Source organism: Ischnura elegans, chromosome 13, assembly GCF_921293095.1.
Source record: "Ischnura elegans chromosome 13, ioIscEleg1.1, whole genome shotgun sequence".
Taxonomy (NCBI): Eukaryota; Metazoa; Arthropoda; class Insecta; order Odonata; family Coenagrionidae; genus Ischnura; species Ischnura elegans.
The window spans coordinates 4399061-4426779 of record NC_060258.1 but is presented as its reverse complement, the minus strand read 5'-3'; the positions used below and the strand labels follow the sequence as shown (position 1 = coordinate 4426779).

At 38.7% G+C, this 27719-nt stretch overlaps 1 protein-coding gene across 1 annotated transcript in view; it reads right to left on the bottom strand.

The window, feature by feature from the left end:
* The window catches only part of LOC124170393 (zinc finger protein 37-like), a 29543-nt gene extending 3805 nt beyond the window's left edge, over positions 1-25738 (bottom strand). The window contains exons 1-6 of the mRNA XM_046549113.1: positions 25693-25738; positions 22699-22799; positions 20758-20916; positions 18289-18441; positions 14992-15064; positions 11234-12280 (exon numbers count right to left, since the gene is read on the bottom strand). Coding sequence (XP_046405069.1) covers positions 11234-12280; positions 14992-15064; positions 18289-18441; positions 20758-20916; positions 22699-22799; positions 25693-25738 — 1579 coding nt within the window. The remainder of the gene's footprint in view (positions 1-11233; positions 12281-14991; positions 15065-18288; positions 18442-20757; positions 20917-22698; positions 22800-25692) is intronic.
* Between the last annotated feature and the right edge of the window lie 1981 nt (positions 25739-27719).

The following is a 27719-nucleotide window of genomic DNA, read 5'->3' as shown; positions in this document are numbered from 1 at the left end:
CGTAAAGGTTGTCCTGCATGACGCTGAACTTCATCAAAATCGACCGATTTTACGCAACTGTGATTTTTACGGTGAATGCTCCATGTTTGACGGATCACCGCAGCCGCTCTGATGAACAAAAATACTAACTTAGTAGTGTACTTTGTAGACCATATCCTGTAGAATCCGAATATAAGGTCCAAAATTTCTTGAAAAAATTCGAAAAAACGACTTTTGGCCAGCTTTTTTCGATTTGGGACCACGGTGCGACGTGCCTACAGAGCAGTAATGGATATTTCAGGCTATTGTCCACATCCACAAAATCTCTGGTTTGGCGCTTGGATTTTCAGCATCACGAATGCGCTCAACATTGAAAAGTCAATTTTTTTTACTGCTCCATATGGTATTTTTGGGCAGTAATAAAATAGAAAATAATATATAAAATGAAAATTCTTTTTTTGTGATTCTCGACAATAAAATGAAGACACATTTTACCGTGAGCCTAGACTAAGCTGATGCTCGCGGGTTGACACTCATACGTGCGGCATATATGCACAAAATGGTTGTTATTCGAATACTTGCAAAACCTTGCAGCTGATTTTTTTTTACTATCATCTTAATAATACCTTACTCTCTTGTCACCGGTTTACATTTCCGCGTAAATTGACGCCAAATTGTTTATAACTCAACATTTTTGAGAATTTTTGCGAAAAAAAATAACGGCTATATTATTATTTTACTAAGTAAATTTTCCGGTTCAATGCGTGCGGACCGTGGGGTCGACTGCGGTTCTGGCTGGCGGCGGCGGAGAGTACGGCGACGGGGCAAGCGTGTGGATGCGATATGACCACATTCACTTTTATATCTGGATAATAGATATAATCGTGATAGAAAATGATCACCAAAAAGTAAAATTAATAAATATTGCTACGAATGATACTTATTATGCAATCGCTGGGCACTGAAAGAGGTACACTGAGAGATTTCTTTCTTTTGAGTGTATTTCATATACTACTACGGAGAATTGACTAACGTCGTGTGCTTAAAGTATGGTAACGGTTCTTTTACTAACAAACTCTCTATCTAGGCAAGAGCTGTCTGTGATCCATGGCCTCCACTTCCTAGCCTCCCATACCTATCTAAAGGTCTACCGACAATGTTCATGGGAGTAGTTTTTTGCTTAGATATTCGCAGGAATATTTTCTATTTCCTATGGAAATGCATTTTCACATTTGGTTGTTCTTATACTACGATGCCGAACGGTTCTATTTGTTGTGTTCCTGTTGCTTTTCTTGAAAACCGAATACTTCGATTTTTTTCTGTGTTGGTTAGATTCATACATCCAACTGTGAAAGGATCTATTTTAGTCGAAGTAACGTTGATATTCCATTTTGACTGCATTGCAAATAATGGTTTCTCATTTAATTTTTGCTAAAGGTCTTTTTGTTCTTTTGATTGAAAACTTTAATTCACTTTACGTAATTTCGAATTTTATTTGTAACTAAACTTTTTTTCTCATTTACATTTCCTACTTGGTACACCATCTTTTCCGTTTTCTTTTGTTTATATTTTCGAAATTTTTCTCTTTAATGCCATTTAATTTTAGGATCTGTTTTTAAGTTACGTAAAACTATAGGTATAAATATCTCCCAAAGAAATTTCACAGTTGCAGCTGCATGATATCCTATTGAAATGAAGGAAGCAAAAATCTAATGCAAAAGTATTTATGTGGCGAAATATATTGCTACAAAATTGCATTTTGCGCCTGATAAGGATAGCATTGTATCTTCATAGTGAATTCTTGAATGGATTTATTTTGAAATACGTGAGGAAGTGGAATGAACGTTCAAGAGTGAGGAATAGATTCCATAAAACGTGATGGCAAATGGCTCAAGACAGTAATTGATTTTCCGAAAAACTTTCTTGAATGCTTGCAGGGTACATCATCCTTATCCAGTAAGTTTATTAGGTTTATATTCTTGATTTTAAGTAATCTATAGCCATTCCTTATGCAGCATTATGTGCATGCTGCTCTAGTTTAGCCAGTGCATGTGCACGTCCAGTCGCATGTTTTCAGGGAGGAAAACGAAAGGCTTTATCCTCCCATTCCGCTGAAGTTCTTTCATTTTCAGCAGATATTAATGTAAGGGATGGGGGCTATGAGGCCACCTCCAAGCTAATAAATGAAGCTACAATGACCACACCACGGAGGCAAGAGGGACCCTTGCCAAGTGGAGAAAATGCAACCCCGAATCTTATATGATGTCAGATGAAGAGGCCCTCTCACTAAGTAATTGCGTCCATGCAGCTCTCAAAATTTCAGTACAAGGGTATTCGAAAATCTGTGAAATGCCATGGACATAATCTTTACCCCAGTTATGAGAGAGTGTGGTGAACATAGGATTCAATTTACCCGAGTGATATTATTGTAGGAAAGGGTATATATGAAGTTACCGAAAGTCGTCTGGAAATTGCATCTCGAATCATAACTTGCATTTATACAGACCCAATAAGTCCCTCGTTGCATATAAAGAGCATTTTAATTTGCAAATACGGCTTTGACAGCAGTTAGGACATGCACAATATAACCATATGTGGGAACGAGAGCTATATGTTTCATGAATTCTTGTTAGTAAGCTCCCCTATTCCTCTCCGTTGGGTGAAGGATAAAACAGGTACCTAAAATTCAAAAGTCATCACAATTATTCTAGATATCCTCTCAAGATAGCCATCTCTGGTCCTTAAAAAAACTATTACTGTACGCCACCGTCCGTACATAAAGTCTTCTTTAACGGATCTGATATTGCAAATGAGTCCATTTTACCCTTGGGACAACTGTCAGAGAAAGCAATGGAGGCGCGAAATGAGGACGTGGACTATTCATGAAACCATTGTACGAGGGTAAATTTGGCAATTTTCAGGAAAAATCAAGGGTGGTAGTTTCCCGCTAAATTTGTTCAACTTTGTATTTTCAGCGTTTTTCGCTTTTAGCCCACTCTGCGCCTCCACGATAGGAGCCCGAGGACGCGCACAAGGGGGGTAGCGACGGAATGGAAACATCCCACGCCGACATTTCGGTGACGTGTGCTACCACTAGCTAAACTGAATTCACAGTTCTCAAAGAAATGGCCGATCATCCAATGCACAGAATAATGTACAGATATGTCTCTAGAACGCCACCTTACGTATCTGAAACGACGAGAGAGTTTGAGGGAGAGAACCGAGAGAGAACCATCACGGCGGCTAAACGAGTCGGAAGTTCGGGTCTTTGAGAGGGGAGGGTCGTTGTGAGGGGAAGTTGTCCTGGGATGAGGGGAATAAACTTGGAGGGGGTGATCTATGATCGCACGAAGTTCCTCCAGTGGTCATAGTGGGGCGCTCATGCCATTCGACGGTAGCTCCATCTCTACCTCGAGAATCTCACCACGTGCCTGTCGTGTTTCGCCTTAACTTCTCTTTATAAGTGAATGAACGATCTACGGCTGTTGAACAGTTGAAAGAGAAGAAATTCCCCAAGGCCGCACTCTTTGGCGGGCAAAGTTGGGGGGGGGGAGTGAGTGTTTGTGAATGAGACCTTCGAGTTCAATGGTGTCAGGCTCAACTTTGTGGAAGTTGAAGTTCACAAATGAAAAAACGACTTCGTTTTCTTCCACTTATTTATTTTGACGGTACGACATGTTTGGACCTTGAGCGGTCATTTACGAGTACATGTTCATGTACGAGTACATAAATACACGAGTTCAGTACTCGTAAATGACCGCTCAAGGTCTAAACATGTCGTACCGTCAAAATAAAAAAGTGGAAGAAAACGAAGTCGTTTTATCATTTGTGAGACCTTCGCGGAAATTTGTTGCTTGGAGCAAATCTGCAAGGTGAGTGTTTGTGCTGCGCGATTGTTTGGTTTCATAGTGTTTTAGCTTGATTTACGTGTTTTAACCCCCTCTCAGCCTTTTAACTTACCACCCCCCACTTTGCCCACTAAAGAGTACGGCTTGTAATTTTTTCATTTTACTTCCTACTTTTTTAATCCTTTTTAATGAAATATAGGAAAACACATTTGACCACGTGCCAACATTGCGCCAATTCTCGTGTGTATAATCTCAAGCGTACGGCGGATACGCACGAATATCGCTGTTATTCGGTTACTTTCAAATACTTACAGCTGCTTTTTTAAAATTTATGTCTTTCTAATACTCTACCTTCTTGTCACCAACTTAGATTTCAGCGCAAATCCACGTCACTCTTTCGTAACTCAACATTAACGCTATTTTTTAAAAGACATTCCTCTTCACTCACTCCTGCAGCAATCATCAACATCCCTAAAACGTTGACATCTAGATTTTAAGTTAGTATAAACACTATTTTCATACAGTACGAAGTTTTTTTGTTCAAAATTACCGGCGCAGTGGAGTAAAAAACATTATCTAAAATACATCACTTTCGATATACAGAAAAAAGCACGTTTCCGCCACAGTAACTCTCAAACCTATTCATACTCACTCAGATTTTTTCCTTTTACAAGTTCATAAGGTTTTTTCCTTCCCTTTTTTAACCTGGCCCTCTTTTTATGAGCTCTCCGCCCTCCCCTATTCAGGAATATTAATATTTAGTCCAGATACCTGTACACTAGGGCGAATCGCAGAAATCAATTTTTTTCAAATCTATCAGGCCCTATGAAAAAAAGTTGTGGGACAGATAAATTATACGGCCTGAAAAATGTGAGACGTCTACGTGACCCTCGCTCAAATGCAATTTAGGGTGGATGGAAATTCGAAAAATATAATATTATGGTCATTCCCTATAGATTTTGCCGAGTTACTGCCCTTTTAGCCCTCGGCCTCCACCTGCTCAATACTTACGTGAACTCCACCTGGGGTCTTTTTTGACCCCAAGCCGTAAATTTATAAACAAACAGTTAATTTTCAGGAGATTTTGAATTATACCGTTGTAAATGATAATAAAGACATAAATAAGCAATTGTATGGTTTTATCAAGTAATATTAACATTTTGAAATACAATAACATTTATCCTATAAAACTCAACAAATTATTTTTCATCCAGAAAATTTCTCTTGTAATTTTTCCGTTTCAGTCCAAGACAAAAAAATAATTACTTTTATTAAATTAAGTATTGAAATTACAACTAATGTATCTTACAATCCTTCACATTTTCTGCAGAATATAATGATATTTCAATGATCATTACAAACAAAGACTCCACATTTTTCACACCTCCGATTCACTACCTACCGGATTCTCTCGGACAAAATGAACAGCACGTGCGTTTTTTTTTTCTACGTAGTGGCAAATTCCTTCTACACTGCAATGGATAAATGTTCAAATCCCGTAGAGTTAACTGCTTTCCTAATTACTTGTATTCGTTTCTGAGGATTTTTCGATTGCCTTCTTATCTTTGGTTCTACTAACTCCTTTGCCAATTCAATAAAAAAATTTCTCCTTGCTCCCTTTTCTGTTTCCCCGTTGAACCTCTTTGAATTTAAAACAAAAGCAATAAATGCTGCAATATCAATAATATAAAAATAGAACAAGAGGTCACTTCTTGTCCTACGCTTTACTGAGCAATGTCTTGCCATTAGATCTACAGCGTCGACGCCGGATTTTGTATGATAATAAAATAGAATTAGTTTTTTTTTCACCACGACTAACATCAAATGACCGGTGTTGAGTTGAAACTAGAATAACTGCCTTTCTTGGCTGTGGGACATATGAAACCATTAGCGTATTGTTTACATAAGAAAAAATACTTGAATGCTCCTCTCGTTGCTTGGCGGGTAACATCACCCTCGGAATTTCTACGTGATTTGAACTTAGTGGAGTGGTGGTGCAATGTCCCTTATCTTCACTGCCCTCAAACTTTCTGACGAATTTTCTTCTTCCACTATCACGCCTGTGACATCCTCTTCTATTTCAATTCGTTCCTCTTCATCACTGCTCAATTCACAACTGTCCATTTGTATGTCTTCGTCATTGTTCTCAAAAATTTCATTTAGTACCTGATCTACACTATATCCTCAGCTCAGCCGATGAAATTCCTTGTTTACTACTATGTTTTGAAGGTAGAATTTTTTACTCGTCCCACAAAATCGCTTTCGATGTGGACTATGCACCTGCAGAGCTAAAACGAAAATAAGGCCTGGCCTCCTTGACACGAGAGTTGCGCATAGACAGCGGTGGCTAGTTCGAAAATTAGGAGGAAGGGGAAATCTTGTGACAAAGTAAAGGTAATGAATCATAATCACAGTTGAAGCAAATTGTCCCCTAGAGTATTTTCTTTTCCTTCGCTCTATGCACCTGCTGATGACATAGGGCTACGATGGTCTAAGAGGCCAGATAGTGCCTTCGACATAGGCGTTCCATGCTGTTATTATTTCATGAGTGAAAATGCTAAGTGTTTGGCATGAAATAATATGAGGATAATACATCAACATGATACCCTCCGAGAGAACTCAGGCAGGTAGTGGCTATTTTCACTCAATCTTCACTGGGCCCACAATTACAATATCTGTGATACATTATATTCAAAATATAGCTCTAAACGGAGGAAAAGATATTGGATTCTACGAACATCTTCAGCAGAAAAGACGGGAACCAACACCCAACTTATGGAAAAGAGTGTACGTTGAGTAAAAATACTCACCCCCTGCCCAAAACCCTAACAAAATAAACAACAGTAGCGGCTAGGAGTTTATAATGTAGATTTAGATGTTGAACAAAGTGCTCCAACAGAATCCGGAAAAAGTTTTATAGGGAAAAAAAGGAAAACACGAGGAAGGATTGACTAATGAGATGAGCCCAGCCTTGCATGAATGATATAAAAGACGATCACTACCTCCACTCTGCACTCCAGTGGCCTAAAGATGCTAGCAGCAATGCCGGCGAAACTGTTGTATATGAAGTAAGACCCACGCGGTGTATAACCCGGAAACTTTGCATCTTGAATCTTCATCCCACCATGAAAACCTACATAAGGATTACCTACCTTTCAACACGTTTTATCAATTATGTTTCCACAGATAAACGTTTCAAAATTTAATACCTACACAGTCTCCACCTGGGGTCAAATTTGACCCCACTCAGGAAAAATAATCCCATCCGTGAATAACTCAAAATTTTAATTAAAATATGGCATGAATTTAAAGAAAAAACACGGGGGAAGGCATATCTGTAACATGGCAAGATAATCTGAATTGAGTAAAAAATTGCAGGCATTTTATCAACCTTGGGGTCAAAAAAGACCCCAGGTGGAGTCGGAGGGTTAGTGCAAAGTTTCGAGCATTTTGACGTATCTGCCATTATTTAGCCGAAAAATGCCTAATTTGAGTCCGCGCCCACGAAGAAAATATTCCAACGCCCACGCAGCGTCGCGGATACAAGATCAGCAAGCCGATCCCGTCCCCTCCCCGCTCGCTTGACCACCTCCCACGCCTCGAATGCAGCAAAGGTTATCCCGCGTGTGCTGCTAGTAGGGCTTTCATCTTTGATAATATGAATCAGAAGATGGTAGAAGGTAAAAATCGATGCGTAGTGAGACGACTTTTCCCTCATTTGGCGCCTCGTTGGCGTTAAAAAAATCTACGTCACCAACTTTGAGAGAAGTGATGAAATATTTTTAGATCCGAGAACGTAGGAAAGGAGCCTGCTGTCTATAAAGAGGCCTCTCGAGTGTCTATAAATGTGTGCGAGCTATGGTGACGCCCTTCTCTTCCATTATGAATGTGACTAAATGGATTTAGCGGTACCACAGGAAGTACTATAAGTTAGGGAAAATTAGAATAGGCCAAAAGTAGGGTTTTAACGAAGTATAAAACTCAAACAATTTTAAAGGAACATTTTAAATTATGCGATATTTTTGCGTGCAAGTGCAAGGAGGAGCGTAAGTTTCCCCGAATGAAGAAGTATTTTGAGAGACAAGCTGACGAAAAGAAAGATGATGATGGCTGATGGATTGAATCCCAAAGCAACTCGACAACTGAGGGAAAAAAGGGAATCATCGGAGAGCGATGAGTCAGTATCGTCAATTCTTGTACGGGAAAATAGTATCAAAAATTTTCTTCATCAATTCATCCGAAGACAATAAAACTGGCGAGAAATTAGCCGATTTGTATATCTACTTTCCTCATAAAATAAATAAGGACTATAAACTCATATTGGAACTTCTTCGCGGAAAATGCGTCTGACAACTGTGATAGAGGTATATGCAAGGACCAAGCAACAGCAATGATCGTTCCCGAAACTTAAGCTGACGCAAAAGTCATAACTTCGTAAGATATATCAAAGCTAGTGTTCCAGAATCACATACGTAGACAGAAAAAGATGCTAATTACTGTGAATAAGAAAAGAGAGGTGTCATCAAAGGGCTCCATTTTATTGGAATGTAAGACTATGCTTTTGTCTGATGAAAAAAGGCAAGAGGACTTATCAATACAAGTTTAGAGGGGAAAGTGTGGCGTTAGTTGAAGAAATAGGGTCCCACTTTTGAAGGTTTGCCTCCTCCGCCGGAGGATTAGCCAAAGTTATAAAAATCTGCTATTATCGATTCCTTTCCGAGTGAAAAGAAGATACCAAAAATTGAAAAGGTTTTGATTATGATGGTACCAAGTGCATATCGCCCAAAAAGAAGGCATCATCCCTCTGCTATAAGTATAATTCCAAAATCCCTTGCAGTGTTGGTAAACTCTTCTAGGGATTCCCACCGGGTTATTTTTTCCATAATGGCCAACGTTTCAAGCTCCGACTCGGGGCTCATCCTTAGGGATACATTTTGTTGAACCCCGAAAAGAGTTTACTCACATCAATGTTTTCTTCGTGGGCGCGGACTCATATTACGTATTTTGTGGCTAAAAGGTGGCAGATACGTCGAAATGCACGAAAGTTTTGCCCTAAGAGGGCAGTAACTCGACAAAATCTACAGGAAATGACCACTAAATATTATATTTTTCGAATTTCCATCCGCCCCTCTCAATTGCATTTGAGCGAGTGTCAGGGGTTCACGTAGAGGTCTCATTTTCGATCGGTCCCACATTTTTTTTCATTGGGCCAGATGGATTAGAAAAAAATCGATTTTTGCGATCCACCCTACTGTATATGGATAAAATTTCATTGCCTTATTTAATGGCGCTCATTAAGTTTTACGATGTAGCTCAGTATCAAGTCTTCTGGCAAAATACCATTAGCGATGTTAAATCTCAAATTAGCATATGTTCCAGTACCGCTCTGCGAAAGGCTGCAGTTCTTCGTCAAAGGAATCATTTTGTCTCGCATAGTATTACCATGATGAATATAAAAACCACTCCAACCTCCATTCGATATGCGAGCATATCTCCTATCACAATTTTGTCATAATCCGTAATGGTCGAGTAAATACTTTCGTGACGCTGTTACCTTGATAGCCTATTCGTTTCATTTATGAATATATATTTAGAGCGCCCAAGGCCCCCTGAAAATTCCCTACCTGGCTTTCAGACTTCGATCCTTGAAGTACATTAGACCGTCTCAATACTTGTTCACAGCTGCATGTTGTAAAACTGTTTAAGTGATAATGATGAAAGCCAAGCAGAAGAAAATATCGATGGATTCGTGGAGGACACAGCTCACCAAGCGTGAAAGAACCCCTGCTGCAACGTCCCGATTCCGCATGCTGATAGGAGAGAGACTATTAAACTATTCTCTCGGTCCGAGGCGAAGATCGTCTCCCCTCAGCCGGAGGCGATGAAGACGGATGGAGAGTTTGGAAGTGGGAAGGGAGTGAAGGAAGGGAAAGAAGAGAGGGAACTGGAACGACCTTGAACGATGGAACTCTCGCCTCTTGCTCGCAACTACGGGGCCATCTATCGGCTTCTTGAAAATTAAAACAGTCAATACGATTCCCTCCTATGCCGTAAGCCCTCTAGAATATACTTACTCTATAGTTTAGAACTCTCTTAATCAGTCGTACATTATCATCAACTTGATATTTTCATAAAAATTTCATAAAAGCACTACATGAACTAACATCGATCACACAAACTAACATTAATTAACCATACAATTAGAATTGATACCACATAGAATATTATTCTTGAGACTAAATGCCTTAAACTTTTATCAAAAGTGTTGAGATGCATGGATTCCATTTAAATACGAACACTTTCCTACCATTCACTCCATATACCATTAAAAATAGCAGTTAGATATAAAAGAATGATTTATTCGACCCTTGAAAATAAAGTACAGTAAAATTACTTGAACATTGAGAAATTAGGTCACAGACCAAAATGAATGTTATTGTAATATTTTAACATCATGAGGCAATTCTTTCATTTCAAACATGCAGTTATCGTAGTAATAAGAATTATTAACCTTTATAACTAATGAACACTAATTAATTAGAATACTAACACTGTGTTTTTAAATGACAGAAAACGTGAATCTATTGAGAGAAATTCTTTTCACAATCAATGCAAGGATAAGGCTTCTTTCCTATGTACACGCATGTGTAAGACAAGGTTTTGTTTGGTAGTACAACACTTTTCACATACATTGCATGAATATGATTTCTCCTCCATATGAGTCTGAAAGTGGCGGACAAGGCCGCTCCTAATAGAGAAAGACTTTTCACATTCACCGCAGAATTAAGGTTTCTCCTTTGTATGAATTCTCATGTGACAGACGAGGCTGCTCCTTGCAGAGAAAGACTTTTCACATTCGTTACATGAAAAAGGTTTCTCCTTCGTATGAGTCCGAATGTGATAGACAAGGCTACTCTTCTGAGAAAAAGACTTTTCACATTCACCGCAGGAATAAGGTTTCTCCTTTGTATGAATCCTCATGTGACGAACAAGGTTGCTCCTATCAGAGAAAGACTTATCACATTCGTTACATGAAAAAGGTTTCTCCTTCGTATGAGTCCGAATGTGATATACAAGGCTACACTTATGAGAGAAAGACTTTTCACATTCACCGCAGGAATAAGGTTTCTCCTTCGTATGAGTCCGAATGTGATATACAACGCTACTCTTATGAGAGAAAGACTTTTCACATTCACTGCAGGTATAAGGTTTCTCCTTTGTATGAATCCTCATGTGACAGAGAAGGTTGCTCCTATCAGAGAAAGACTTTTCACATTCATTGCATAAAAAAGGTTTCTCCTTCGTATGAGTCCGAATGTGAAGGACAAGGTGACTCTTTCGAGAGAAAGACTTTTCACATTCACCGCAGGAATAAGGTTTCTCCTTCGTATGAGTCCGAATGTGACGGATAAGGCTGCTCCTATTAGAGAAAGACTTTTCACATTCTTTGCAGAAATAAGTTTTCTCCTTCGTATGAGTCCTCATGTGACAGACAAGGTTGCTCCTTACAGAGAAAGACTCTTCACATTGATTGCATGAATAAGGCTTCTCCTGCGTATGAGTCCGATAGTGATCGTTAAGGTAGCTCTTTCGAGAGAAAGACTTTTCACATTCATTGCAGGAATAAGCTGTCTCCTTCGCATGATTCTGAATATGACGGACAAGGTAGCTCTTTTTAGGGAATGACCATTCACATTCACCGCAGGAAGGTTTCTTTGTTGTGCGTGGACTATCTGTGCACGATTTCCCATCTACAATGGAGCTCCTCCTCACTTTCCTCACAATTTTCTTCTCCGTTGTTCCTCCAAACTTTTCCTTAAAAAGCCCATTTCCTTTTTGTCTCCCCCCTTGCCTTTTACGTAGTAGCTTATTCAAACCGTTGGAGGAGGTGGGCTGATAAGAACTATCAGTTTCTACTCTGGAGACAAGGGTTTTGAGGGCCACATGTTTTCCGATTGACAAATTTGCATCTATATCCAAACTGCCAGAACCACAATGAATCTTGAGGTGCTCGATGAGATCATGTTTGGCATTGAATGCATCTCCACAGTTGAAGCATCGATAAGAATTGTCCTTTGATCTGGCACGCTTCCCAGGATTTTTGATCATGCTAGTACTTATCTCTTTGTTTTCTCGCACGACTGCCTTGGGGCCACTCTTTCCAATGTCACAGACCCTAGAAACCTTTGTGATGTCAGGGTTATCACAATCAATTATTTCCCCCGCAACAGTCGTTGTTCCCCTATCTCCTCTGGTTTTAGACACACGCCTAGATTTCGAATGAAACTGTCCATCATCAGGAATTGAGCACAAAGTTATTTTATCAGCAAGCAGGGAACCACATATTTCAATGTCTTTATTCATCACCTTCCATGCTTTCCTTGAATGTGACTCTCTAATTTTTGGTTCATAGAGAGCAAAAAAATCTGAGGCTCTTTCAGGAGCTGGGAGATCTAGAAAAGAATTCCACATTTAAAATAAGTAAAGTCAGACATGTAATCTGTGATTTGTTGGCCTAATTTGTAGAAGCCATTAGACAGATATCAAAGTAGCCACTTCAACCAATGTAACAGTTAGATGCTTGTCCCATAACAAAGGTGTGAGTTAATTTTCTATGGCGGTTTCCAAACGTTTTTACACAAATTGATTGGCGCTGCTGCTGAGAGAAATTGAGCAAGTTATTACATGCTAACCTCAAATATCTACTTCAGAAAACACCACAATGCAGCATATTATGCATAAAAGTAACCATTAAGTCAATTAACATATGGCATGGTATACACATAATGTTAATTTGAAACAATTACCATTATTATTAAACAAAAATATGTACTTCCTTGAAGTAAAAGACTTAAAATATACAGCATACAAACGGATAGGAACTGCAGGTGCCAGAAGGTAATTAAAGCCCACAAAAAAATGATTGCCAGCTTAATAAATCATTGAGGGGAAGATAAATGGGCAAAAAAACGGTATATTATAAGATTTTACCTTCAAGGATAACACAAATTTAAAAAAATACGAAATACTTGAGGTGCATAAACAAGAACAACAATGCCAACATATGAAGATCTAATTCTCCACACGGCAATCCCTTCAATTTCTAAAAACCTTAAGTAACCACTGCACCTTGCAATATTGATAAAATTCTTTCAAGAGTAAAGGCCTAGGGTATTATTGATCTCATACCTAGGTTAACATTATGGATAGTCAGATGGGATGCCTCATATCCAAATATCCATTGATATGGCCATTCATCAGATCCGAATTTGCAGATGGCATCGGATCTGGATTCAAAGTTTTAAATTATGGCTTCAATGAATGCACGTCCCATTAGAGTAGAGTGGAAAGAGTTCTGACTCTCTCTTTGAATGTGCCCTCACAGTGCCGCCCCTATCTCTTTCTGCAAGTCTTTGTTTGAAAGCATGAATGAGTCAGGATGGATTGGTTTCCGTCAGAACAGACCGGTTATGTATTATCTCAAATGACAAAAAGCTTGTCCTGTTTGAACAATGCTTCTACCATTTTGATAAAAGGCTTTGGATGCAAACAGGAATTTTATCAGCAAACTAAACAATTCGTAACGCATTCAAACCAATTACTTCCCAGCTCCATCCTAGGGCGACCTAAAACCGTTCATTTTCACTGGCAGGGTTGAATTCACCATAAATTAGGTACAGCCAGCAATCACCCTAAAGGCTGGATTCATGAGTTAGTCGGTAGGAATATCTTTTGTATTTCCTCGCTGTCGATTTATAGACTTAATTTGAAAAGAGAAAAATGGCAATGATTCCTGATTACCAGGTGGTCGACAAGTAGCCAATTTCTAAATCCCTAACTCTTCCCTTATAGTAAATTGATTAGCTGCAGAAAGGACCACAATTCAAGATATCATTTTCATTTTGAATATGACCTGAATCAATTTTCATTAAAGTCAAGGTATTTGAAATGTAGAGCAATGTACAAAATGGAAGTATAGAATCCCAATGAAAAAATATACCTAGCAGTTATAAGTTAAATTACATCCGAAATATTCAAACTTCTCATATCCACCGTTAATGAGGGTGATGCCTTGAAGTTCACTGTACCACATTAAAATTTTGATGAAACTATAGCCTTGAGATCTTAGCTACGAAGAATAAGTAAGCATGGGCTGGTTGCTCACGGTCATTGCTCTGCGGAACTATAACTTTGGCACACTAAGTATTGAAATTGAGTTTAGCTCATTTTTAGCCTAATCAGTTTTTTTCCATGTTCACTTCTTCCATGAATAGTTGTTTGGCCTAATAAAGAACAGTTGCCATGAGCACAAAAAAGTGAATTGGATGGGGTGTGTATCAAAGCCAAATTTTCCCATTATTTCATAACTGAAAAAAACCATTTGTGCTCATTTGAACAAGTTCCATGTCAAATTTGTCTATGGACGCCACAATTGACATGGGACCTGGAATCTCATTCTTAGTATTCTTCATAAGTGACTTTTAGTACTAATTTTCCATTGACCAATATTAAAGGTAAAATTTTTAAGTAAAGTACGGGGGAAATCCCATATGATTGCATATTACTGCAAATATTGCTTCTATCACTGACCCATGAAGAAAGTTCTAATAAACAATTGCGGATCTGATTAAATTTAGCCGCAGAACTATTAACATAAACTAAATAAAGTATAGAAGGATGACAAATTCAGATGCTACATCCTTCACAAGTGGAGTGTCTGAAAACCTAGTGTCGGAATTCAACCAAATTTTGTTGTTATAGTCCATTGCGAGTTGTCCTCAAATCAGTCCCCATGTGGGGTTACATGTGCAACCAATATTTCAAACTACAAATCCAGTTAAACATTTGAGGTCAAATGTATTCATGTATAAGAGCCACTCTGGAAAGGGTGAGAATTAGTCTAGTGCTTAAGCTGTTCAGTTGTCACCCAGAGGACCCGGTGTCAAGCCACACATAAAAATAAAATTTTCAGCAACCTTTATAGAAATATTGACGAATAACATGCTTCTGTGGAATAGAACGTAGAATGAGAGTACAAAAAATTTCATGCCAAGCTCGCAAAATTTGATTGAATTCTGAAATCCAGTTTTGGGGCATTTGACTCATCAGAATTAGTTACAAGTCTTTTCTGTGAAGTCATTTTCAAGCACTTAAGAGCACTTACCCAATGCCTCCGTCATAGACTCCATGGTCATTGTCTGTTTCTGAATCAGCTCTCCATTCTCCTTAGAAGTAGGCTGAAAGTAAGCATCAAAATATGAATGGACAGGGAATTGGACTATCTTTGCAGGTGATTATAAACAACTAATTTTTAAACCATATAAACACACATATTAGCTTATATTTTCCATTTGACCAAGAAATAACTCAAAAATATTCATTATAAAATATGAATTCTCTATGGAAGATAGTAAATGTTAATAAATCTGATTTTCCATCCTTTCAAAACGATAAAATAATCATTAACAGCAGTGGATATGTAATCCAATTGACTCTGTGGTCTACACCCATTACATTCTATTGTATGCCTTCTGTCTCGACTTCCATACTAAAAATTTTATTTATTCATTTATACATGTATTTATCCTTTGAATTGAGAACTCTCAGAAATCGCATTAGCTGTAATGACATACCTTGTGACTCTCAAAACACATTTCTTGCATATCGATATCATTTTATGCTTTTTATAGGAGGACATATAATAGGGAAATGAAGTTTTTCAAAATTATCCATACAAATTTCAGGTATGACAGGGGACGAAGGTGACCCCATAGCTACACTATCTTATTATTTGTAATGCCTGCCAATGAAGAAAAAACTGTCTTGATTTTTGCACAACTTCAGGAGTTCACTTGTCACTGGATATGGTGTGTCTGACTTGATGAGGGTGATTTCCACTAAATGAACTACTTCCTTTCTTGGGATATTCGGCAACAGATTCACTATGTCAAATGAAACTAATACGCAACTATGTTGTAACAGTTATTGTGAGAGCAGGCTTGCAAGTTCATGGTCACAATAAATCACTATAGAGAAATAGCCAAGTTTTTACTTCTTCAACTCCCACAATAAAGGCTTTCCACCAAGTTACAGCGCTATTATTAATTATGTTAATATTACACTTGATTTAATTCAATACTATTACAGATGTCATTTATAGGTCTCACTATTTCACCTAGTAAAACATAAGTCAATTATAATGCATGCATGCAACAATAAAAAGAAACGATCAACTTGTCTTGTGAAGTGAATGGACTTCCAACAACGCATTTAGGCTGAAGTAACTTAAACCACACAAAGAAGTTTCATTTTATACTTGAACTAATGTCTCAGAGAAGTGTAAATTATTCTCTGAGGCGAAAGATTCTTTACTTTGGTGGCCACATGAAAGTGTCTCTTGCTGTGCACTGCTGTGAAATTGCAGACCATGAATACATCCTCACCATGTTGAGTCAGTTTCCCATGCACTTGGGCAAGCTGTAGATGAGCTATTACAAGAAGTATTCTTTGAGTAAAAGCTGAAGAAGATGTATGAAAATAGATACAAAGCATAAGAAGTTTAATAGTATGCATAGGACAATGTTGGCAAGTTTGAATCGATTAAGCTTCTTAAAAACCTGTGCTGGAAGTGTATGAATCTAGTTCAATGATTAACAATACTTGAAATTCAGCATGTCTTCAGCATTCCGCACGGGTATTACAGTTTGGGGTCGAGTAATCCAATATTAAGGTTAACTCAATCCCAAATGAAATAAAACATTCAAGTATTTACTTTGTAAAAAATTTATATGTTTAAGCTTAATTTAAATGTATAAAATGAGTATTTCAAAGACAGCAATGCCACAACAGCACGAATCACATGAGGACGTGACGTGGGGGAAGAAAGGGGAGTGGGAGGATTCGTTTGGAGGGATGTGGTCCTGTACCATGGGTTGGGGAAGAGGGGAAGGGGAAGAAAGGGGGGTAAGGGGAGGGTAGGGCTCTTAGCTGATGGCTTGCAGGGGTGCACAAAAGAACGAGTGCTTACTACATACATGGACTATAAATTCAACAAAAAATTTAATGCGATAAAGAAATCAACAAGGAAAAATACACAAAAAACATGAAATTAATGCCGAATTATCTTGTCTTAAAGCACACTACTGGCGAGGGGGAAAAAAACCAAAACAAATCAAATTTACCAAAAACAAATGACATCTAAAATAATTAAAAAAATGAAACAAGAATCTTCACTTCTAATGAATCTCTGGTGTGAATACAAGTACAAATGAAGTGCTCTAAACCAACATCAACCCAAAAACTATCCAATAATAAATTCTATCCAAAATACTAAAATATACTCAGTCACGGGGAAAACAGGAGGGTCAAAAGAATAAAAAAGTACAGAGGAAAATTTATGTAGGGCAACGGGAACCCTTCACTGTTAGTTCTTCTATTCTTGATTGGGGAATATAGGGGAATTCTTTGTGAATCTTTTTACCTTTATTATTAATAGTAATGCGGAAAACAGTTTTACTTATTGACTCTCGGTCATGGATGGGTATGACATCCATGGCTGCTTCCTGTCAGGGTTGCTGCATCTTCATTCACCATGGGATGAGAGAAATGTAATTATGGGCATTATGGGTTGACTTCATTCCTCTTGGTGCAGGAAATCTACCCTTGTATTCTCCTGTATCCTCTTCTTCACCCCACTTCTTCATCTATCTTCCAACATTCTCTTCTCTCTCTACTTCACCTCCACGTGACAAGCAAGACGCCTTCAAAATGCGATGGTGGTTGGCGTAACATGGTGAAACTCCTTCATGATGCACAAAGGTTAAGTGTTTTCTTAACCTTTGTGCATCAAGACGCCTTCAGCTCTCCAGCATAACTTTCGGCTGCATTATGAAGCCGAGGTCAATGTGTCTTCTTGAGATTCACATCCTGGACATGGTTATTATTCTGGGGTTGGAGCAAGTGGGGGAATACGGGTAGGAGTGTGTTTTCTTAGAATCCTCAACACGGGGGTTGGCAAAGCATGATCTCATTTTGTAGAGGGAAGGGGTGCAGATTCCGTCATTCTCCATGCGCATCTCACAGGTGTTGTTTGGAGGGAGGGGATGGGGGAAAATGTGGACCTTTCAGTGGTCACGCACAAAACACCAAAGTCGGGAAGGCGCAGACTTGTGGGGGGAAGGGGGAAACACTTTACAGTCCATTCGGGCTCCATTACACACACACACTCACATTATATTGTATCGGCTCCCCTTCCCTTGTGCACACCAATTTTAAATTACCCATGAAAAGTGCCAAGTGGCATTGGTTAAAATGTAGTTGGCCATTTTTGATAATAATAATAATAATAAATGCTTCAATATCTGGACTCAAGAAGCCCATGTTTCCAGTACTAAAAATGGAGGATTTCTCCCAAACATTACTTTCTTCCAATATTTTAATAGAATTTGAATTTCACACATACCTCAGTGGCACCAGTCTCCTTGGGAGATTCTTTCTCAGCCAAAACCGGCATGGAGTCCTGGACTATCACAATGGCTCCTGTGCCCTCAGCATCCACATCTTCACCTTGGGAAGATGTTGAGGCCTGTGCCTGCATATGATCATAATCAGCATCCTTAAACACAGAGATACAGATATATAGAAATAGCTTTGTGGGTTCACCAAAAAAATAACGATTCCTATTTATAGCACGGATATATATCAACACATCACCCTAAAAATTCACTTCTGTAATATTCACATCTCCCATTTATACACACTGAATTGTAAAAAAATCTATCATAGTGCTAGAATAAAAAAAAACACTCATCTTATCAAGAAAATGTTGGATTAGTATCAAGTAACATATCAATACTAATGTGTGAATGAATATTTGTCTAATGCTTGAATGTGTGACTGAGACTTCGGTGTTATTTAAATTGCTTCAAGATATTGTTGCCATTAACTTTGTCTTATCCTCTACGCATACAAAATTTTTTTGTATTCCATAGATTATATCCACTAGATGTTTTATTTATCAAAATTCTTATTAGTCTTTGAAGATATCGATAAAAAGATTCAATTTTGGGAAAATCACTCACAAGAGTACATATAGAAAAATGATAAAACATGCTTTGCTGAGAGATGGATTAGATGTGATTACTCACTTCGCATGAGTACATCATACCATTAGCTCACCCTACTGTAATGCCTGGACATTTTACCATCTTTGACATCCCATGGTAGCCTTTTCAAAACCTCCTGGGTCATTCCATGTCAGTTCATCCAGGCATGACACCCACTGACTCTGATTTTGATGAAACTTGGCAATTTTCATCATTCCGTGTAGGAATAAAACAGAGTTAAATATTTCTTGGCTATCTCTTTTAGTTTTTTTCACAACCATTTGAAGTTTGGGTGAAACTGCAGTTTTTCAATGAATGCAGTATCCAGAGGCATTGTACCTCCAGAGGGAAATAATTTGACTCAGCCAAAGTTTTTATCTGATTCTTATGAAAATTAGCAGGTTTACTAAAGAAGTTGGGAGGATTCCAAAAAGTTATTGAAAATTATACTATGGGGAATTGGATATTCTCTAAACTCAGGCACCACACCATGTAGTCGCCTATTGCACTAGTTTCCCTGTTTGCAATTGCTGCGGGACTTGAATCCATGATCACGGAGCACAGTCGCGTGCTGCGAGGCTTGGGAAACATGAACATGGTACTCCTGTGAATGCAGCTAGCTAGCTATTGATAGAATTTCTACGGGGATTCTAATACAAATAATAAGATTGGTGTATCCTAGCATTAATGAAGTTGTTCCGATGAGTTTGCATCCAATTTTTTTTAAAGGTCGTGGAAACTACTGAGCAAGAGTGAAAATCGTGCACGGATAATCCACAACATGGAATAACCGCAGCCGGATAATCGAGAGTCTGCTGTATTTACAACCTACTTGTACGCATTCCTTTTAATGTCACTTGGCATTTCCATCGCTGTAATCATCTACGGCACCGTCTTCTGCCAAGCAAAAAGCATGGACACTAATAGAAATTGTAATGCCATGACTTTATTTAGCAGGGTTCCCACTCTAACTAAATAATAAAATTATGTCGTTGAATGTCGTCAAATTCACGGCCTGTTCATATGCCATTTTGGGTGAAAATATTGCTAATGTAACAATCACCGGCCACACATTGACTACAAATTTAATAAATGCAATAGATGCTGAGAGTGCAAATGCAGCAATGAACGTGCTGTCTCTCCTGACATCACCTATCATTAAGAAAATGCAAGGCCTGGTTGTGAGCGGAAAAATTGAAGTAGTAGTGTGGCAGGGAAGTGAAGAAGTGTCTGATATTTTTACCAGGGTTAATGATGACTTTACCGGTTACCAGTTCTTCCAATCACAGGTTAATGTGTAGTCATGGCACACTGACCAATAACTGCCCTGCGAATACACCTGTGTAGATAAATGCATGGACACTGTCTGCACATGACTCGGCCTTGAAACCTGATCGAAATATCGATTTTTCTGATCATCAGTCAGTCATAGTTCTGCAACAAATTTGGAGAGATTTTTAAAGCTTTATGATAATATTAAAGGCTATTTCCACGATTTTTCTTTTTTGTTTGGTAGACTAAATTCACAGCTTACTCACGTTTTAAGGTTTTCACGGTTGAGTGGGAACCCTGATTAAGGATGCTTTTAATTAGGGATGGACGGATCCAGGATTTTTTTCTGACCCAGATTCTGATGGGATCCTTGATTTTCCGAGCCAGATCTTCCGTATCAGATACTTTTGGATCAAAATGCATTTTATTTTATTAAGTATTGAGCAAGAGTGAAAATCATGCACGGATAATCCGCAGCCGGATAATCGTGAGTCTGATGTACTAAAGTCTACTACAAAAACTGTGTCGATCATCAGCGAGTATCCCAAACTCACCACCTTGGTTCCGGCATCACTATTTCTGCAATCATCCCCTTCATCCGAATCGCTCTCCAGCATTAGACAAAAGCTCTCCTCCTCATCATATTCTTCAGACTGCTGATCCTCGGGGAGATCGCCTTCGGATACCTCCGTATCCGCACCACCTTTGAGGGCCTGTCAATGCACAAGGTATTCAGTATTTATTTAAGTTCAACGAGTTCAAAAACCACACCAAAGGTTTTTGGGATCGCCTCACAGGTGAACCAGAGTTGGAACCCCTTATTGGCCCATTGGTGGATTAGCATTTAAAGAAGAATCAAACAAAAAAATAAGATGGGCGTTGCAGCATTTTATGAATTTTTGACTTATTGCGGTCTCCCAGACTGTACGTCACTGGTAGTGTAACAAGAATTGCACGTCACGGCTTAAGGGTTAAAAAAAAATGTCCTTCCTTTACCATGGGAGCATTTTTTGATAATTGTTATGCCTTCCATGTAATATTATCTTGATTTATTAAGTATGCATTTGATGTCATTTTATTCAAGCGATACCATAAACAAATTAAGGTTTCTTTGGCGAGGAAAAAAAACAATGTAATTGAAACTAGGCATCCATGTGAAAAAACGGGTTAAAATCTGATGCTACTGCATTACAGAAAAATATTTCCACACATGAAACTAATTTTTTCAGTGAAAATAATGGAAACAAAGATGAACAGCAGGCAGGCAGAACCACAATAAATCAAAAATTCATAAAATGTTGCAACACCATTTTTATTGTTGTGTTTGATTGTACTTTAAATGCTTTACTATTTTAAAACTTGCATTAAAATTTTTACATTCCCAATACAAACCAATTTGTAAGTAAAATTTTGCACAATGATAAGCAGAAAAAAATTATGAAAAAAGAGCACTACATGCGAATGTCAAACCTAGGACCTCCAGGTAGTAGCCAAACACCATTAACACTGGGCTACCGCTCCTACCTCTATAGGAATAAAATAGACCTGTGAATGTTTAACTGCATTTCTTTTTAAAACCATTGGCTATGTAATTCCGTATGGGGGTGATTTGTGGACAGCTCCAGATGGACTACAACACTTAAAGGTTTGATTGAAGTCTGAGATGTGGTTTTCTTAATGAGCTATCATTTATCAGTTCTAGGATGTCATATTGTAAAATATACATCTTCATAAGATATGATACAAGGATTTAATATACTAACATATGAGGCAGGTAAACTACAACACTTACGTACAACATAAAAATGATTAAACAGCTGCTTTTAAGATAAGAATACTTGTTTCAGTTCCTTGTAACTTTCAATAGAATAGGTTACACTGCCTGTTAATACTCATGCATCAGAGTAGCAAAGAGAACAGGAATACTGAAGAAGGGCTGGTGTACTTTCAATAAACAGCACCACTAGGAATCCAATATTCCTACATTGCAGGAATACAGCTCTTTCTAATTCACCGGAGGAAAAAAAAGTTAAGCTTGTTAACTTGTAAAGCTAGAGCTTTAACGCTAAGCGTGTACCGGTTGCTAGCAAGCAACTATGTGATACTTCTGACACCTAAATCATGGGTAGCTTCGGAAAATCACAGGTATAATGTGCCATCACATGAATAACAGCACAGGCATGAAATACTTTGGACCACCAAGGTGCACCACTTCCCCACTGGAGTGCCAATAAGGTCAAGTTAATCAGTCCCAGGATTTTATATAGTAATGCATGAGGCAAGAAAACTACTACCAAATGAACAACACAAGAAGGAAAAAAACTGCTTACATTAAGATAAGATAACTTGTTTGAAATATTAATTACTTTGAATCAAATGGGTTTCCTTGAATCTATGTAAAAAGCAGATTTTCCTATGATTTACAATGACAAACTTTTAGATTTTTACCTCCTTCAACAAATAATTACATTCCATTACAAGGATTCTGTACATACCTGGGCATTCTCCTCCGGAGATAGTTCCTTCTTTGCCCCAATCAGCGTCAAGTCCAGGTCTGCCACAATTATTCCCCTACTCTGAGCTTCCACCTTTTCACCTTGGGAAGCAGTTAAGGTATTGGGCTGCAACATAATCCCCAATCATCATCATTAGCGAATGAGGTAAAGAAACATAGATGTGCTTTTCAGAATTATTCACACGAATAAAATAAAAGTTAGTTTCAAATGGATATATTCTTCATACTATCCGGCAAGGTTTTAATATCAGGAATTGATTATGTTTACACTTGTTATTAAATTAACCACTTATGTATACTCCTAATGCTTCTTATTTTCATTGCAAAATCCCTGAAAAATCCACGTCATTATTCTCTGGGCAACAGTTCCTGGAGGTGTAATTCTCCAGATATCATCTTATATTATAACAGAAACTTATATTATGGGAACACTTTGTATGAGAATACAGAGCCCATAGGTAATAGCATTCATTCATGGAAAATAAAAAGGGGCAACAACAGAAAATAATTTCAGTTTATTTTGGTTAATAATTTGGTTTAGAGACGTCAAGGATTTTGACAAAAAAACTTACTCAGACGAGATACAACTGAAGGCCATTTTGAGTTAACGAAAAAGAGAAATCTTTAGATTAATTTCTAAAAGGTTAGAAGTTGCATAATTTCAATGGGTAAATATGTAGATTTGTTTTCTCTACATGTAAAATTGATAATTGGTATTTTCTTGAGGTATTTTTACATCCAGTGACTTAATTAAGTTTTTATGATGTATATTTCCACACAACAACATTAGTTTGCCCGAAAAAACTGAATCCTTCACCACTTATTTGCACAAAAGATTTAGACTGCGCTTTCAAGCATATCAAATTGTTTCAGGAGTAAATGCGATTAATAAATGAATAATTATATACTACAAATGATAATTTCTACAATTTAACATAAAACTCCACCACTGATGAAGGTTACAATACCCAGTGGGGAAAGTTTGTGCAGAATTAAGTTTGAATTACTTCAAAGTACGTGCAGAGTTGAATTAATTCAGAATGAATGTGCATAGAACGTGCTTAGAACATGCAAAGATTGTTTCCCGCTGCACTAACTTTGAACATGTGCAAGGTGAACGTTCTCAGCACATTCTTTGAACTAAATTACGGAACTAATTCCAAGATTGTTCATTTTGTACATTATTTCACTGATGTCCGCGGGTTGCACGATCTCAGATGCCAACGGATTCTACAGAACACCTCCCAATTCACATGGGGCTCGAAGATTATTTCATATTTTCCCCCCAAATGTCTACACAAGGTGCAAGCGATGGTCACTTGCTTACTCAAGTCTTTATATAATTTAAAATTCACAGAAATTCTGAATTTTAAAAATTTGGCACGCAAAGCAATAAGCTAGGTTTTATAATAGGGAAAAAAACTTTCTTCTTATTATAAGAGCCAAAATGTATATGTTGCGATTTAACGGCTCTGCAGACCTTACGGGTGAAAGAAACAAGAGCGCGGGGAAGGGGAAGAAGAATGAAGACGGGAGAATCTCAAGTTTGTAAAGAAATAATAACGTTCGCGGAAGCATTCCCCAGGAGTTGTTTTAGTGGCTTCAACTGACACCACCCACTCTGAATTGCAACTCCGTCACTCTTTCGTGAACTCGTGGTGAATGCAGTTGTGAGATGAGAAGGGACCCCAGGAACTGGAGTGGAAGAGGCAGCTATCAGTTGCGACCACTAACGCCGATTTATTCTAGGTGAGTACGTAGTATTTACCATATTACTAAATTTGTGTCATTAGTTTATATTATTATTATTACAAATTTTGGTTCTCAGATTAGATGTATGAATTTTGCGAGACTCCACACATAAGCTCACTTGTTGCATATTCGGTTTGTGGTGATAGGAGGATACTATGAGTGGCGGGAAAGGAGGCGTGACGCTACTTTTCCTGCCCTAGGGGGCGTGGGTCTAAGGGGCATTTCCGAGAATTTGGACCATGCACTGGGGTACACTACCCTTTTCCACTGCGACCCCTTCCCCCTCACACGCACCCCCGGGAAGTGGACTTATAGGGCAGAAATTCTGTCCCGCGTGGACAGTTTTTCTTGGCGGTACAGTGAGTACATTTGCTGGTGCCTGGGTTGGACGAGTTCGTCGTTCGAGGACTTCTGCGAATCTCCATCCGGGGACTCTTCGAGACCTTGACGCGGGAGCTGCGGTAGTTCTCGAACGACAACTCGTGTGGGAATCGAACCGGGCACAACCAGGTCCACGACCATCAGCACCGCCTCTCCCTACTCGCCGCCACGTAAGTTCTATACCCAAGCATTCCACCTCCGTGCGCGCCAGCCTCAAATCCCCCCGTGAAAGTGTATGAACGGAATAGCAGCGAACAATAAAAGCTGAGTTAGTTACTCCCAATGAGCATTTGATTCGCTCTCCCTTCGGGACCTTATCCAGGCAGAAGACCTACTAGTAGGTAGCAGTGTCGTCCCGTCGCGACATTTTGGTGTCAGGTGAAAAATTAATTCATCCAAAATTCATTTTACTTTTCGGGGGCTTACTTTGCAGTGAATAATCTAAAGGATATTTACTCCGATTTTTTTGTTATTTCCGTTATTTTATTTTATTTTTGTGTGTTTTAATTTTGATATTACTTCAGTATGGCCTGGCCATAGGACAATTTTCCTTTCGAACGAAACTCGAATCCATTATTTCGGCAGGAGCATAGCTCGGATTTAATTGATTTTTGTCCATCCGTTAATACCATAACCCCAAATGATTCAGAGAATTTACCTCATCCGCCATTCCCTACACCTAACTCCGCAATCCCTCACACTCTTGGGGGACAAGTATATTTTATTCCGTTATTCAGTGGGGATGATGACGTATCGATAGAAACCTTTTTCGAAAAATTAAATTTAATTCGTAATTTAAATGCTTGGACCGAACATCAAACGCTATGTGTCGCGCGCTTACGCTTGGCAGGTTCCGCTGCTGAATATGTGTTGGCTAATCCACCCATAGTCAAAAACTTCAGAGATTTTCTTAGATACTTAAAACAGATTTTCTGCCCGCATTTCACCTCTGTCACTCCAGTGCTTATTTTCCAGCTGCACTCAGCAGCCTCTGGAAACAGAAGCAAACTACGCAACACGGCTTCGGAAAACTGCAAGGCAATTGCTTAAAACACTCGCGGATCCGTCCTCGGAAGTAGCCACGGCGATGCTAGAAAACAGGCTTCTTTTGCAATTTTTGTCGGGATTACGAGAGGAAATAGGGCGCTTCGTACAAGTCAGACAGCCAAAGAGTATGTTAGAGGCCGAAGAGTATGCTCTGCAAGAGGAAGCAAATGTGAAGAGTTACGCCACCAAAAAAATAGACGCTGAGTATGTGCACATGTTGGATAGCTCTCCCTATGACCCTGCCTTCCACATCCCTCCACCCCAAGCTGGGAGAATCACGAGAATACCCTCACTTTCCCTTTCCTCCTCTAGCTTTCCTCAAGTGAAACACATCCCTGAAAGACAAGGTCTTCGCTCACACCCTACTCCTATACCCTCTCCTGTTCATAAACCTGTCGTTCAAGATCGCCCACCAAATGCCAACCGAAGCTGCTATTCTTGCGGAAAGACAGGTCATATTTCTAAATTCTGTCGCTCGTAACCTCAACGCTGTTACAATTGCGGGGGAAAAATCTCACTTCTCCAAGGAATGTTCACTTCAGTGTTGTGGAATTTGTAAAGAAATCGGCCATCGCCCGCTCGATTGCCCCATCAAAAAGACCTCCGAGAAACCGGGAAATGGGATAACCCCGACCGCGAGGTCGAGGGCGAAGTAATTTTAGCCATCTCACCAGTATCGGGTATGGCAGTAAGAGTTGAAATATTGGGAAAGCCTGACCGTTTTTTAGTGGACAACATGCAATAAATACTCTACGAATTATGCCTGTAATTTATAATATAAAAGTCATTTATATGTATACATTAGAAGTTCTATATTATTTTGAGTCAATGCATTTTATACTGGGAATTACTCATTAACGTATTACTTTCTTTCATCTTATTTGAAACTCAAGGATTTTTTAATGTTTTCTTGTTACAGAAATTGAGTTACCAGCTTCCAAGTAGGCTTACAGTACTCCAGTCATCATTCCATGGACGTACAGACAGGGAGAGCCAATGTGGGAAGAGGTCAATGAAGAAACCCTTCAACATATGCACGCTTTGCCTATTGCCGTGGAATAATTTTTATATGGAAACAATTAGTATATATGTATGTGTATTCTTTTCATGCTATGTGTCATCATCATCAATCATTCCTCAATTACTTATATTCGCTTGCTTTCACATTGTTTCTATAATATTTGCCATTTAATATGAATGTCATTTTTTATGAACATAAATTTTTACATTATATACCTCTATTATATTATTATTTTATACCCTCCTTCCCTTCTTCTTGGATTTATTTCCAAAATGAATGTACATAAGATTCCTCCTTCGCCTGTCCCTATTCTGTATAGCACTCAACTTGAAGCAGCTTTGATCATTCTTGCGGATTCACATAGCCAGAGGCAGTGCGTCATGCATCCTATCCTATGGATCCTATAATATCCTATTCCATGGATCACCTTTGTTCCTGCTCGCTGTAGGATTTCGCCGGGTGTAGTTCACGACGCGTATCCTAAGAAGCAACTATGAACCTTCACAATGTAGGATCTGCAAAGATGTGGTGCTCGAAACATATCCTATAAAGCAACTTTGAACCTTCTCAATGTAGGATCTGGTAAGGGGTAGTGTAAGGTGAATATCCTATGAAGCAACTTTGAACCTTCTCAATGTAGGATCTGGTAAGGGGTAGGGCACGGTGAATATCCTATGGAGCAACTTTGAACCTTCTCAATGTAGTTTCTAGCCAGGGGTAGTGCACGATGCATATCCTATGAAGCAATTTTGAGACCTCCTCAATGTAGCATCTAGCCAGGGGTAGTGCAAAATGCATGT